The sequence below is a fragment of the Bos javanicus genome, chromosome 2 (assembly GCF_032452875.1).
Source record: "Bos javanicus breed banteng chromosome 2, ARS-OSU_banteng_1.0, whole genome shotgun sequence".
NCBI classification, from domain to species: domain Eukaryota; kingdom Metazoa; phylum Chordata; class Mammalia; order Artiodactyla; family Bovidae; genus Bos; species Bos javanicus.
In genome coordinates, this window is record NC_083869.1 from 44,076,242 (window position 1) to 44,091,784 (window position 15,543).

Below are 15,543 nucleotides of genomic sequence, written 5' to 3' on the forward strand. Positions count from 1 at the left end.
GCTGCCGCCTCCTCCCCGCGGGCGGCGGACACAGGGGCGCTGAGAAGATGCCAGCGGCTGGCGGGACCTCTTCCCGGGAGGAGAGTTGAGGGCGGAGCGCGGACCGGGAGCTGGCCCATCAGGCGGGAGCCGGGCAGATGCGGTGGCGGAAGTGCTGGGACGTGGTCGGGGCCGAGCTAGACGTCTAGGAAGCCGCGGCTGCGGGTCCTCCAGCCCCGAGCAGCTGCCGAGCCTCTGCGTGATCGCAGCGAGGAAGGCTCGGGCACCGGCGAGATGCCTCTGTTCACCGCCAACCCTTTCGAGCAAGATGTGGGTAAGTGCTGGGCCCGGCCCTGGGCCGCTGTTTGTTGTGCTAGAAAGTGGGCGGTGGCGACTCTGGGAACTGGAAAGCCTAGGAAAGGGGGCGGCGCCGCCGCTCCGAGGCAGCCAGGATTTTTTTGAGAGGGTGGGCAACCTCGGCGCGTCCCCAGCGGCTTGGGGCGTGTCTCTAGCCCACCTGAGGTTGGGGACCTCGAAAAAGAACCATTCCCCTCGCCAAACTCAGGAATAGGGAGGAGCCTGGGGCTCTCTGGAGACTGCACTAATTGAGCGGTGGAGGAGTTGATGACACAAACTTTCAGCTCCCACTAGAGCTGGTTGAGTCTTGTGTCCCCCGGCCCTCCCGTCCCCTGCCTCGTGCTTAGGAAATGGTGCAGCAGACGCTGTTGTGTAGGGCACTCAACACTTAGAGACTTAAACTTGTTCCTGTTCAGTAGAAGGAAGGTGTTTTACCTCGCTTATATCCAGATGCGTCCGAGCCGTGATAGCATTTACGGTAGTTGGAAGTGTTACTCTACCCATGGATGGCGCAAGTGCTATAAGGTGTCTGTCTTACGTTATGAAAAGGAAAACCCCAAGATTTCAAAATAGTCCAAAACAGCTGATATTTTACTTGTTGAGGAGTCTTCAGTGATTATGGAGTGAGAAAAAGATGGACTGGGTATGAGAACTTACTTGTGGCATTAGAAAAGCAGTAACTGAAGCTGGCTAAAGTAAATATTGATATTTTTGTAGCAGCAGTTAACTGTAGGTAGAGTTTTAGGATTTACTGTAACGAAACGCATGGCTGAAAATTGCCAGTCATACTGAATATTGCACATCACACAGTATTGCACCTGTTTCATAGTTACAATTTTCTCATTATGGGGAAGGTCTAGAAAGTGCCCTATTTTGGTTTGTGATTCCAAAAGTGCTTGTTCAAAAGTCTAATAAGTATTTTCTATTTCCAGAGAGCTAGACGGTTTTATATATTTTGACCCTTGTAGTTTTCAAGTATGTATTTCCATAATTTCATTCAGCTTTTTTTCTTGGTAGTTGAACATTGGTGACTGGTCTAAATCTCGGAAGCATCACATTGAGGCTCACAGCCTCTGCCTTTGGAACACCTAATGATGTCTTCTTCCTTGCAGTGAGACCTACACTTTTTATTGTTGTTGTGAAGACTTTTGTTTTGTCACAGTTTTAAAAAAGAAAAAAGCAAACTAGGATAAGACAAATGATTTTCAAACTTAAAAACTGTGGAACTCTTCAAGGGAGATTTTTCCTGGAAGCCTATTGTTTTCTGATTGAAAACTTCTCTAGTGAAAGTAAGCCTAGTTGCTTTTCTAAACCTCCCCCTCAGTGGCTCCTGAGGTTCCAACATGGTTTAGTAGATCACAGTTCAGTACTGCTGTAGTAAAAGAAGCACTGCTCTTCAGACAAAAAAACAAAACAGAACAAAACCATGTATAGATTATTTAATGGGCAGTGCCATCAGCCAAAGCTTCAGGCACTTATTTGTTAACTTAAGTATGACTGACTGGAAGTCAGTATCCAAAAGACAGTTTAAAAATAAAATAGAAAGCTTGATTGTAAACTTCTTTTAGGCAAGTGGTTGGAATTAATAGAGAAAATGGTATGATTTAGGATTTCAAATTGACTTTATATCTCTATCATAGAAGGAAAATTATATATTGCTCTTTGAAAGCTTAAAGCCTTCTTTAATTTGAAATTAAAGTACTATGACACGCAAGTCATTATTTAACTTGAGATGTCCACAGGAATGTTCCTTTGCAATGTCATTGTCCTTTTCACCTGTGCTGTCTTTGATTCAGTCAGATTTTTATTACCATTGTTTCTTTTTTGTCACTGCCTTGTTTACCTTTCATTTAACAAATAGGCATGAGTGGTTACTGTGCACCAGAAATTGTGTTAAGTTCTGGGGACACAAATTTAATAAACAGACTGTGTTCCCTCAAGCAACTCTCTCTCTAATGGTGGATTCATACACATATAAAAAGATAATTGTCAGGACTTCCCTGGTGGATAAGAATCTGCCTGCAATGCAGGAGACACAGGTTTGATCTCTGGTCCAGGAAGGTTCCACACGTGATGGAGAAGCTAATCCTGTGTGCCACAGCTACTGAGCCTGTGCTCTAGAGCCTGCGAGCTGCAACAAGAGAAGCCAGCACAAATGAGAAGCCCATGCACCAGGAAGCGCGGCCCCCACTCTCCACCGCTAGAGAAAGCCCACAGACAGCAACGAGAGACCAGAGCAGCGAAAAAGAAGTAAAAATTAAAAAATTGTAATACAATGTGAGAAATACAATCCTAGAAATACAGGCAATGCTTTATATTTTCCCTCTATTTACAACAGTTATTTTCCCTGAAAAGAAGACAAGGACCTTCAGGTGTACATTTTATCTGTACGGGCGTTGACAGCTAGCCTCTCTCTCTCCCTGCTTTCCTGCTGCTGCTACTGCTGCTAAGTCGCTTCAGTCGTGTCTGACTCTGTGTGATCCCATAGACGGCAGCCCACCAGGCTCCCCCTGTCCCTGGGATTCTCCAGGCAAGAACACTGGAGTGGGTTGCCATTTCCTTCTCCAATGCATGAAGGTGAAAAGTGAAAGTGAAGTCGCTCAGTCGTGCCCGACTCTTAGCGACCGCATGGACTGCAGCCTACCAGGCTCCTCCATCCATGGGATTTTCCAGGCAAGAGTACTGGAGTGGGGTGCCATTGCCTTCTGCCTTCCCCTTCTTTCCTGACAGTACTTAAACCTGCAGGGAGTAACCACCTCTTACCATGTGTATGATATGGTCATTTTATAATTAACTGAAAGTTGAAACTACCTTCCTTTGGTTGGTGCAGTCTCATCAGAGGGTGCACAGTCTTTCTGATATCATTCATGTGGAGAAGAAATCCTTTGCTCGAGGCAAAAGGCTGTAGTAAGTCATGATGTCCAAGAAGGCAATTGTGAGTCGATGGTATTTGACTTGTCAGATGGAAGCAGGTCAAAGTCTAGGAGGTAAAAAGCTCTGGCAAGTTCCCATTTTTATCTTGAAGTCAAAACCTATGAATCCTGAAGGATATGCTAGGTATACCATACCTAGCATTAGAGCTCTTTAAATACTTACTGGAATTCTTCTAATCTGGATTTACTGTTTGTTTTGTTGAATAAGATTTCTCTGAAGCTGTGCTGAGAAAATATCCACATGTATCCCTCCGCTGACCCCCACCCCTGAGTCTTCTCTTGAAGGGGGAGTGTAGGTTTCCTGAGGTGGAGCCTGGTTAGGGCAACCTTTTTAGGGGATTCCAAAGAGAAAGTAAAACATGAGGGACACAGTCAACAATAGCAAGATTTAGTGATAGTGTTAAAAGGACTGATGTCATTTCCTTATATTCTCTTATCAATTTTTTCCAGTCTCATGACATTGGTTCCCGAATCATGACTGTTCTGCTCCCTAACTCCAGTTCTTATTTGCATATCTTTTTTTCTCCTTACCCAAGTCAGGCAGTCTTTCTTACCAGTCTCTGCCTCTATGCCTTTTACTGTTCACTGATAGATTTTTGCTTTTTCACCAACTCTTGGTATCTCCTTCCTTAAGAGATATACTTAATTGTGTTCCACAAAGCTGAGCTTAAACTCTGCCTCTATAAAAACTTTTCAGACACAGTGGATTGAAGTATGAACTGTATCTATAAGGAGACTTTTTCAAATAAAATTTGAATGTATGTATTGCTGTCTTTGGCTTGTGTTGTGTTCAAATAACTTGACAGTGAGGTGGCTTACGATTTTCTGCATGGAATTTTTTTCTCCAATGAAATTTTATAAGAAACCCTAGTATAAAAATAGATGTTGATAGCTCTCTGATAATACAAATTTACTTTATATGTTTAAATTCATTACATTTATGTAGTTAAGGCAATTCTTGAACACATGGAGTGGTTATAATCTTTGTAAAAAGTTAAAATTAAAAAAATTTTCGATTATAGGTGAGAATGGTAGCCTTAACCATCAGTTTTTTTTTCCCCTATACTTTCTTTTGCTCATGTGGTACCAAAAATCTAGTTATAAATTACAATTGATATATTTTGTAATTTTTTAAACAATAAGATATTTTTAGCATAAAGCATAGAATATAATGTAAACTTCTATTCCTATCTATCACCTCTGTTGAATCCTAACATTTGTCACACTTTATTCTTGTTTTCTTTGGAGAAGGCAATGGCGACCCACTCCACTACTCTTGCCTTGAAAATCCCATGGACGGAGGAGCCTGGTAGGCTGCAGTCCAGGGGGTTGTAAAGAGTCGGACATGACTGAGCGACTTCACTTTCACTTTTCACTTTCATGCATTGGAGAAGGAAATGGCAACCCACTCCAGTGTTCTTGTCTGGAGAATCCCAGGGACGGCAGAGCCTGGTGGGCTGCCGTCTATGGGGTCGCACAGAGTCGGACACAACTGAAACGACTTAGCAGCATTCTTGTTTTCTTAGGAAAACATTCAAGATACAATGGGAATTATTACCTGTATTTAATAACTACTTGATACTATTCTTTTTCCTGTCTTCTTACAGTAAACACTCTCTAAAAAGATTTAAAAAAACTATGTTATAATATATACTAAACATGTAAATATATGTATTGTTTTACATGTTTTTAAACTTCATAAAAAATACTCTTTGTAGTCATTTTCAACTTGTCATTTAGCACTTTTGGGAGAGTTATGCATATTGATGTTTGTAGCGCTAGTTCATTAATTTTAAAAGCTGTGTAATAGTCCACGTTTTTTAACTCATTATCCTATTAATGAACATGAAGTTTTTTGCAGTTTTTTTTGCTGTTACAGACAACACTGCAGTGAGAATTCTTATCCATGTTTTCTTGTTCATAAGAGTGAGAGATTCTACATGGATTGTATCTTGAAGAGGAATCCTTTATTAAAAATGTATATAGTGCAAAGTTGCAAAATTTTAAATAATACTGGATTGTTCTTTCATGTATTTTGTGGAACATTTTACTCCCACCAGCAGTGGAAGTCAAGCCTCTGTTCCATATTCTCGATTAACACTGGGTATTGTCATAATTTAAAATTTATGCCAATTTGATGGGTATGAAATAGGGCATTGTTTTCATTTCAGTTTCATTGCAATTGAACATCTTTTCATGTTTTTTGGTGAGTCGGTTTTCTGTTTGTAAAAATTGGGCTTCCCCGGTGACTCAGCAGTAAAGAATCCACCTGCAATGCAGGAGCCACAGAAGATAGGGTTCGATCCCTGGGTCAGGAAGATCCCTGGAGGAGGGCATGGCAACCTACTCCAGTATTCTTGTCTGGAGAATTCCATGGACAGAGAAGCCTGGCAGGCTACCGTCCATAGGATCGCAAAGAATTGGACACGACTGAAGTGACTTAGCTCACATACATGTCTGCTCGTTACTTTCATATACTTATTCTGTTGGATTATTTTCTTACTGAGTTTTAGCATTCCACATGCATCCTCTACTAATCTTTCATTGTTTACATGAATTGCAAATATATATCCCAGTCTGTTGCTTCTTTTTGTTTCTGATACCTTTTACTGTTAAAAAAAAAAAGTTTCTATTTAGTAATACTGTCTTTCTCCCTTGGTTTTATTTTTTTTTTTGTTCTAGAAAGGCTTTCTTCTCTTGAGTCTATAAGAATGTTGTCATGTTTTCTTCTGGAAGTTTTATTGGAGTTTTGATTTTTGTACTTAGGTCTTTAATCATCTGGACTTGGTCTTTATGTAAGCTCTAAGGAGGGATCTGATGGGATAGTCAATTCACAATAGACAGTAATCAATTGTTTAATCACCATTGTTGAACAGTCTATCCTTCCCCTATTAGTTTGGTGCCCTTTCTCCTACATAGTAAATCCCTTCCCCTGCATGAGGCCTGCATCTGTGCTTTCTGTTCACTGTTCTCTTTATCCTGTACCAATACCACATTCTATTCCTATGTCAGTGGCTTTTTTAGGTGTGGTAGGGTCAGGCCTGTGTCTTGTTTTTCTTCATTTTGCTAGTCATATCTGTTTTGGGCCTTTTTTTCTTCCATTTGGGTTTATTATTAGATTAGTAAAATCATAAAAGGAAATTTATGTTCTTTTAAGATTTGAGAAGACATTGTAGTTTATAGTTTATTTATTTATAGTTTAAGTGGCCACAGGACTGGAAAAGGTCACTTTTGATTCCAGTCCCAAAGAAAGGCAATGCCAAAGAATGCTCAAACTACCGCACAATTGCACTCATCTCACACGCTAGTAAAGTAGTGTTCAGAATTCTCCAAGCCAGGCTTCAGCAATACGTGAACCGTGAACTTCCAGATGTTCAAGCTGGTTTTAGAAAAGATCAAATTGTCAACATCTGCTGGATCATTGAAAAAGCAAGAGAATTCCAGAAAAACGTCTATTTCTGCTTTATCGACTATGCCAAAGCCTTTGACTGCACGGATCACAATAAACTGGAAAATTCTGAAAGAGATGGGAATACCAGGCTACCTGACCAGCTCTTGAGAAACCTGTATACAGGTCAGGAAGCAGCAGTTAGAACTGGACATGGAACAACAGACAGGTTACAAACAGGAAAAGGAGTACATCAAGGCTGTATATTGTCCCCCTGCTTATTTAACTTATATGCAGAGTACATCAGGAGAGACGCTGGGCTGGATGAAGCACAAGCTGGGATCAAGATTGCTGGGAGAAATATCAATAACTTCAGATATGCAGATGACACCACCCTTATGGCAGAAAGTGAAGAAGAACTAAAGAGCCTCTTGATGAAAGTGAAAGAGGAGAGTGAAAAAGTTGGCTTAATGCTCAACATTCAGAAAAGTAAGATCATGGTGTTCGGTCCCATCACTTCATGGCAAATAGATGGGAAACAGTGGAAACAGTGGCTGACTTTATTTTTCTGGGCTCCAGGATCACTGCGGATGGTGATTGCAGCCAGGAAATTAAATGACACTTGCTCCTTGGAAGGAAAGTTATGACCAACCTAGACAGCATATTAAAAAGCAGAGACATTACTTTGCCATCGAAGGTCCGTCTAGTCAAGGCTATGATTTTTCCAGTAGTCATGTATGAATGTGAGAGTTGAACTATAAAGAAAGCTGAGCACCGAAGAATTAATGGTTTTGAACTGTGGTGTTGGAGAAGACTCTCGAGAGTCCCTTGGACTGCGAGGAGATCCAACCAGTCCATCCTAAAGGAGATTAGTCCTGGGTGTTCATTGGAGGGACTGATGTTGAAGCTGAAACTCCAATATTTTGGCCACCTGATATGAAGAGCTGACTCATTTGAAAAGACCCTGATGCTGGGAAAGCTTGAGGGCAGGCAGAGACAGGGACGGCAGAGGATGAGATGGTTGGATGGCATCACCGACACAATGGACATGGGTTTGGGTGGACTCTGGGAGTTGGTGATGGACAGGGAGGCCTGATGTGCTGTGGTTCATGGGGTTCCAAAGAGTTGGACACGACTGAACAACTGAACTAAACTGTAGTTTATTCTTGATTTATATGAACTGATGATATTAATAGCTAATAATACACTTTTTTGTTTCCTGATACTAATAGTTAGTTCTAAGCTTACTTAGATTTATAGTTGACCCTTGAACGACTCAGGGGGTTAGGGTTGTCGACCCCCTTGCACAGTTAAAACTCCATGTATTAACTTTTGACTCCCCCCGAAAACTTAACTACTAATAACCTACTGTTGACAGGAAGCCTTACTGATAACACAGTCTATTAATATATTTTTGATGTTGTACATATATCTACATATATCTTACGCATTCGTGACACACCTTTTTCTTAATCTTTAAAATATTTCTAGGCTTCCCAATTTGTCTTCAGTTTTTTTCACATTGTTATAAATGTCTAAAAATTTTTTATAGTTATTAGAAAAATTACCTGGATATGTGCAGTTCAAACCCATGTTATTCAGTGGTCAATTTTAAAGTTAAGAGGGCAAGAGGAGGATTTTTCTACAGGTAAATATACAACATACTACAACTTAACACAGAGGGTTGAGAGGAAAGAATTTTTTTAACATTATTGCCTTATTTGTCTGTAACTTGTTAGTGACTGTTTGCATTTAGTATAGGGATTGAACCTAAGAAGGTCAGTGTGACAGATATCAAGACTTTGCCCCCTGAAAACTATTGACATTTTGAAGCTGCCACCTACTTAGTTTTAGCTCATATTGCTTCATTTTCATGTCAAAATTTTGCCAGTACATAGTGGTGTAGTTTTGAGAATTTTAGCCATTCTAATGGCATCTCATTGTGGCTTTAATATGTATTTATGTGCTTGATCTTTAGTACAGTCACTAAATTAATATTCTCTTTTTTGAAATACCTATTTAAGTTTTTCATCCATTTTTCTTTTCACTTAATTTTCACAACTCCTCTTTTAAACATGGCTGCTGCTGCTGCCGTCGCTTCAGTCATGTCCGACTTTGTGTGACCCCATAGATGGCAGCCCACCAGGCTCCCCCGTCCCTGGGATTCTCCAGGCAAGAACACTGGAGTGGGTTGCCATTTCCTTCTCCAATGCATGAAAGTGAAAGTGAAGTCGCTCATTTGTGTCCGACTCTAGTGACCCCATGGACTGCAGCCTACCAGGGAGCCATTCTAATTTCCATTTTACAGATGAGAACATGGTTTCAGATTTCAGTCAGAGCTGAGGGGAACTACCTAGAAGCCTTAAGCTAGTGTATAAGTTTCAGAGCTGGGAATAGAGAAGGTGAATCTTCAGTGTTTAATGGGTGATGTGTGTGCTCCACATGTGCCCAGTGATTTCCTCAGTCTGCAGAGGACAAGTAATCATCAGCCCAACCTAACTGCTTTTCATTCTCCATCGCTGGTGTTTTGGCAAGTTAGTGGCTACTTTTGGAGATTCATTTTTCCTTTTCCCCATCTATTAGTGTCTTCCACATGAAACTTTCTAGTAAGTCTGTTGAAATGGAAATTATACTTACTACATTTATACTTCTGCCCTGTTTCCTAATGTCAGAGTGTTTGTAGAAATGAGCATAACTATTCTGTGGAGTTGGGAGTGAGGTATGAGAAAATATGGTCCACTGGAGAAGGGAATGGCAAACCACTTCAGTATTACTGCCTTGAGAACCCCATGAATGGTATAAAAAGGCAAAAAGATAGGACAGTGTAGATGAACTCTCCAGGTGGGTAGATGCCCAGTATGCTACTGGAGATCAGTGGAGAAATAACTCCAGAAAGAATGAAGGGACGGAGCCAAAGCAAAAACAACACCCAGTTGTGGATGTGACTGGTGATAGATGCAAGGTCCGATGCTGTAAAAAACAATAGTGCATAAGAACCTAGAATGTTAGGTCCATGAATCAAGGCAAATTCAGTTCAGTTCAGTTCAGTTGGTCAGTCGTGTCCGACTCTTTGCAACCCCATGAATCGCAGCACACCAGGCCTTCCTGTCCATCACCAACTCCCAGAGTTCACTCAAACTCACGTCCATCGAGTTGGTGATGCCATCCAGCCATCTCATCCTCTGTCCCCTTTTCCTCCTGCCCCCAATCCCTCCCAGCATCAGAGTCTTTTCCAATGAGTCAACTCTTTGCATGAGGTGGCCAAAGTACTGGAGTTTCAGCTTTAGCATCATTCCTTCCAAAGAACACCCAGGGCTGATCTCGTTTAGAATGGACTGGTTGGATCTCCTTGCAGTCCAAGGGACTCTCAAGAGTCTTCTCCAACACCACAGTTCAAAACCATCAATTCTTCAGTGCTCAGCTTTCTTCACAGTCCAACTCTCACATCCATACGTGACCACTGGAAAAACCAAAGCCTTGACTAGATGGACCTTTGTTGGCAAAGTAATGTCTCTGCTTTTCAATAGGCTGTCTAGGTTGGTCATAACTTTCCTTCCAAGGAGTAAGCGTCTTTTAATTTCATGGCTATAGTCACCATCTGCAGTGATTTTGGAGCCCCCAAAAATAAAGTCTGACGCTGTTTCCACTGTTTCCCCATCTATTTCCCATGAAGTGATGGGACCAGATGCCATGATCTTAGTTTTCTGAATGTTGACCTTGAAGCCAACTTTTTCACTCTCCTCTTTAACTTTCATCAAGAGGCTTTTTAGTTCCTCTTCACTTTCTGCCATAAGGGTGGTGTCATCTGCATATCTGAGGTTATTGATATTTCTCCCAGCAATCTTGATTCCAGCTTGTGCTTCTTCCAGCCCAGCGTTTCTCATGATGTACTCTGCATATAAGTTAAATAAGCAGGGTGACAGTATACAGCCTTGACGTACTCCTTTTCCTATTTGGAACCAGTCTGTTGTTCCATGTCCAGTTCTAACTGTTGCTTCCTGACCTGCATATAAGTTTCTCAAGAGGCAGGTCAGGTGGTCTAGTATTCCCACCTCTTTCAGAATTTTCCACAGTTTCTTGTGATCCACACAGTCCAAGGCTTTGGCATAGTCGATAAAGCAGAAATAGATGTTCTTCTGGAACTCTCTTGCTCTTTTGATGATCCAGCACATGTTGGCAATTTGGAAGTGGTCAAACAGGAGATGGCAAGAGTGAACATCAACATTCTAGGAATCAGCGAGCTAAAATGGACTGCAATGGGTGAATTTAACTCAGATGATCGTTATATCTACTACTGTGGGCAGGAATCCCTTAGAAGAAATGGAGTAGCCATCATAGTCAACAAGAGTCCAAAATGCAATACTTGGATACAATCTCAAAAATGACAGAATGATCTCTGTTCATTTTCCAAGGGAAACCATTCAGTATCACGATAATCCACGTCTATGCCCCAATGAGTAACGCTGATGAAGCTGAAGTTGAACGGTTCTGTGAAGACCTACAAAACCTTTTAGAACTAACACCCAAAAAAGATGTCCTTTTCATTATAGGAGACTGGAATGCAAAAGTAGGAAGTCAGAAAACACCTGGTGTAACAGGCAAATTTGGCCTTGGAGTACAGAATGAAGTAGGGCAAAGGCTAATAGAACAAGAGAACGCACTGGTCATAGCCAAGAGAACTACTGCCAAGAGAACGCACTGGTCATAGCAAACACCCTCTTCCAACAACACAAGAGAAGACTCTACACATGGATGTCACCAGATGGCCAACACCGAAATCAGACTGATTATATTCTTTGCAGCCAAAGATGGAAAAGCTCTGTATAGTCAGCAAAAACAAGACCAGGAGCAGACTGTGGCTCAGATCATGAACTCCTTATTGCCAAATTCAGACTTAAATTGAAGAAAGTGGGGAAAACCACTAGACCATTCAGGTGTGACCTAAATCAAATCCCTTACGATTAGACAGTGGAAGTGACAAATAGATTTAAGGGACTAGATCTGATAGAGTGCCTGATGAACTATGGATAGAGGTTTGTGACATTGTACAGGAGACAGGGATCAAGACCATCCCCAGGAAAAAGCAATGCAAAAAAGCAAAATGGCTGTCTGAGGAGGCCTTACAAATAACTGTGAAAAGAAGAGAAGTGAAAAGCAAAGGAGAGAAGGAAAGTACACCCATTTGAATACAGAGTTCAAAAACTAACAAGGAGAGATAAGAAAGCCTTTCTCAGTGATCAATGCAAAGAAATAGAGGAAAACAATAGAATGGGAAAGTCTAGACCTCTCTTCAAGATGGTTAGAAATACTAAGGGGACGTTTCATGCAAAGTTGCACTCTATAAAGGACAGATGGTATGGACCTAACAAAAGCAGAAGATATTAAGAAGAGGTGGCAAGAATACACAGACGAACTGTCCAAAAAAGATCTTCATGACCCAGATCATCACGATGGTGTGATCACTCACCTAGAGCCAGACATGCTGGAATGTGAAGTCAAGTGGGCCTTAGGAAGCATCACTACGAATAAAGCTATTGGAGGTGATGGAATTCCAGTTGAGCTATTTCAAATCCTGAAAGATGATGCTGTGAAAGTGCTGCACTCAATATGCCAGCAAATTTGGAAAACTCAGCAGTGGCCACAGGACTGGAAAAAGTCAGTTTTCATTCCAATTTCAAAGAAAGTCAATGCCAAAGAATGCTCAAACTACCGCAGAATTGCACTCATCTCACACGCTAGTAAGGTAATGCTCAAAATTCTCCAAGCCAGGCTTCAACAGTACGTGAACTGTGAACTTACATATGTTCAAGCTCGTTTTAGAAAAGGCAGAGGAACCAGAGATCAAATTACCAACATCTGCTGGATCATTGAAAAAGCAAGAGAGTACCAGAAAAATATCTATTTCTACTTTATTGACTATGCCAAAACCTTTGACTGTGTGGATCACAAGAAACTGTGGAAAATTCTGAAAGAGATGGGAATATCAGACCACCTGACCTGCCTCTTGAGAAATCTACGTGCAGGTCAGGAAGCAACAGTTAGAACTGGACATGGAACAACAGACTGGTTCCAAATTGAGAAAGGAATACATCAAGGCTGTATATTGTCATCCTGCTATTTAACTTATATGCAGAGTACATCATGAGAAACACTGGGCTGCATGAAGCACAAGCTGGAATCATGATTGCTGGGAGAAATATCAATAACTTCAGATATGCAGATGACACCACCTTCATGGCAGAAAGCAAAGAACTAAAAAGCCTCTTGATGAAAGTGAAAGAGGAGAGTGAAAAAGTTGGCTTAAAGCTCAGCATTCAGAAAACTAAGATCATGGTGTTCGGCCCCATCACTTCATGGCAAATAGATGGGGAAACAGTGGCAGACTTTTTTTTCTGGGCTCCAAAATCACTGCAGATGATGACTGCAGCCATGAAGTTAAATGACACTTGTTCCTTGGAAGGAAAGTTATGCCTGGCGTGCTTGTTCCCTGGGGTCGCAAAGAGTTGGACACAACTGTGCGGCTGAACTGAACTGATGGTTTTCAGCAAACCGTATAACAGAGGGTATCTTGGGAGTGTCACATAAGAAGAAAGTGAACTTGTAGGGAGGTAAAGCCTGCCCTATACCTTTACCTTTTTAATAAATTACAATATTAGAAGGCAGTATATGATTTTTTTTATTTTTTTTCTTTCTTCCTGTCTCCCCAACTCTCTAAACTTTTCCTAGTCTCCCCACAAATGTTGGCATGACACGTGAAATGAGAAAAGAGTAGCAGTCACTCTTCTGTATTCCACCAGAGCAAGAATTTCAAATGTATATATTGTTTTACTAGATGATGTAGTAAATGGAGTTAAGCATGATATTCTGTCTGATCCTTTGCTTATAAAGCAGAGTTGATCTAGCATTTTTATTATTCAGTATGTTTAAAATGTTCCTACATAGAGAAACTGACAACTGACTTGTTAAAAGAGTTAATTTAGCCATTTTGAACAAAAATTGCTGCCAAGAGGCAGTTTAATAGAAAATATACCCTGAGCCACATTGCCTTGATTGGAATCTTTTTACTGTTTACTAGCTGTATGATCTTTGCTAGTTACTTTTCTGTATCTCAGTTTCCTTATGTATTAAATGGGAAATCTTCTTTGGTTTCAACGTAAATAGTTGAGCATATGTAAAATGCCCTGGAACTATCACTTGTGGTTGTTTTTTAATTATTGCCTGTCATTCATTACTCAGAGCTGTAAGTAGGTTTTTCTTTTAGGAGATAAGTAGTGTATTAAAGTAGAATTTATATTACAGCTTTCCCCATAGTAAACTGTATCAACAAAAATTTTCCCCAAACAAATCAAAACATTAAATGAGAATTAAAAGATAAAAATGTATGCTAAACCCAAGCACTCCAAAATGCTGAGTTTATGGTGGTTGTCATTGGAGTCAGAAAAGCAGGTGAAATATTTATCATCTTATCAGTGTGATGTATTTGGCATTTAAATATTTTAATCTAAATTTAACTAAACTAGAATTCTAGAGCAAACTAGAATCTAGTGTGGTCTACTAATTTAATAGCAAGTATATTTTATTTTAATAGTGTAAATATGTAGGATTTGCAAGCTAGAAAAAATTGGCTGTCCTGTATTTTCAAATAGTTATTTAGTGTGTAATGAATTGGTGTAAAGAGAGAACATTTTTATGTCTTTAGTAAAAGCCTCAGCTGTGGTTTCCTGTTAGATACCAAAAAGAATTCTACTTATTCATTTGCTTTCCATTTTCTAGTTATTTCTGCTTTTGGAAAACAAATTTTTTTTCAATTTTTCACAGTTCTTCTCCTGTAATTTTAAGGTATAAAAATAATTGTTTTTTAAAATAAATACATAAAAAGCAATTTTTCCATTAAGGCCTAATAAGCATTGCTTTAGTCATGTCCTGAGATACATGCAGTATCCTAATTATAATAGTGTTTTATATTTCCTTCATTATAGTCTTAATTGTCTGTATATTGTGATTGTTAATGTCCATGTGATGGGGTGTAGTGTTGGTCTAATACAAACATACTACCTTCAGAGAGCACACTGAGTATATTGTCCTAGATTATCCTAGGTGTTGGTAGTTTTGTGCACATTTGAAGGAGTATTGAAACTGTGCTTTAATGTACAAGTAGTCTTCATTTGACATGATTCCAGTGTGCATGCATTTAGTTACCGTGTGTTGGTTAACTAGTTTTCTTTGTGAGATAGGTCTGTTTTGATATTACTATATTCTAGGATGCCTTTACTCCTAAGGTGTGATAGCCTTTTTGGAGGTTTCAATTGATAGCCTAAAATATGGTCCTCTCTACTTTAGTTGGCTGGGGTACTAGTCTGCTTGGGCTGCCATAGCCAAATATCGTAGACCACGTAGCTAAGCAACAGAAATCTGTCTTCTCACATTTCTGGTGACTGGAAGTCCAAAATCAAGCTCCCAGCAGGGTTGGTGTCTAATGAGGGCTTGCCCCTGGGGTTGCAGATGGTTGTCTTCTCACTGTGTCCTCACCTGACCTCATTTTTGTGCATGTGAGAAAAGACAGGGAGCTCTCTGGTGTCTCTTCTTTTGAGGACACTAATCCTCTTGGGTCAGGGCTTCAACCTTATGACCTTATTTCACCTTAATTACTTCTTTAGAGTCTGGTCTCCAGCTCCAGCAGTGCTGGGTAGGGTTTCATGGTATGAATTTTGTGGGGACACAGACACTCAGTCCATAGCAGGTAGGAACTTGTAAAAACTCCTTGCATTGTGCAGCCTTCCAGTCTAATAGCAGGTGATCTGTGCTAGACCTCATAGAACCTCACCCAGAGTGTGTGGGAGTGTGGGTGTATACAGTATAGCCCTTGACCAACAAGGACCCACGATT

At 40.5% G+C, this 15,543-nt stretch overlaps 1 protein-coding gene across 4 annotated transcripts in view; it reads left to right on the top strand.

The window, feature by feature from the left end:
* The first annotated feature begins 140 nt into the window (after nucleotides 1–140).
* STAM2 (signal transducing adaptor molecule 2) overlaps nucleotides 141–15,543 on the top strand; it is a 61,466-nt gene continuing 46,063 nt past the window's right edge. For 2 of the 4 annotated variants that reach the window (XR_009740587.1, XM_061437991.1), the window contains exon 1: nucleotides 141–313. Coding sequence is in view for 2 of the 4 variants with exons in the window: in XM_061437991.1 (XP_061293975.1) it covers nucleotides 274–313 (40 nt within the window). In the remaining 2 variants the exon portion in view is untranslated. Of the gene's footprint in view, nucleotides 314–2,393; nucleotides 2,587–15,543 lie in introns of those variants that run through there. The other 2 variants (XM_061437999.1, XM_061438010.1) reach the window with 2 other exon arrangements.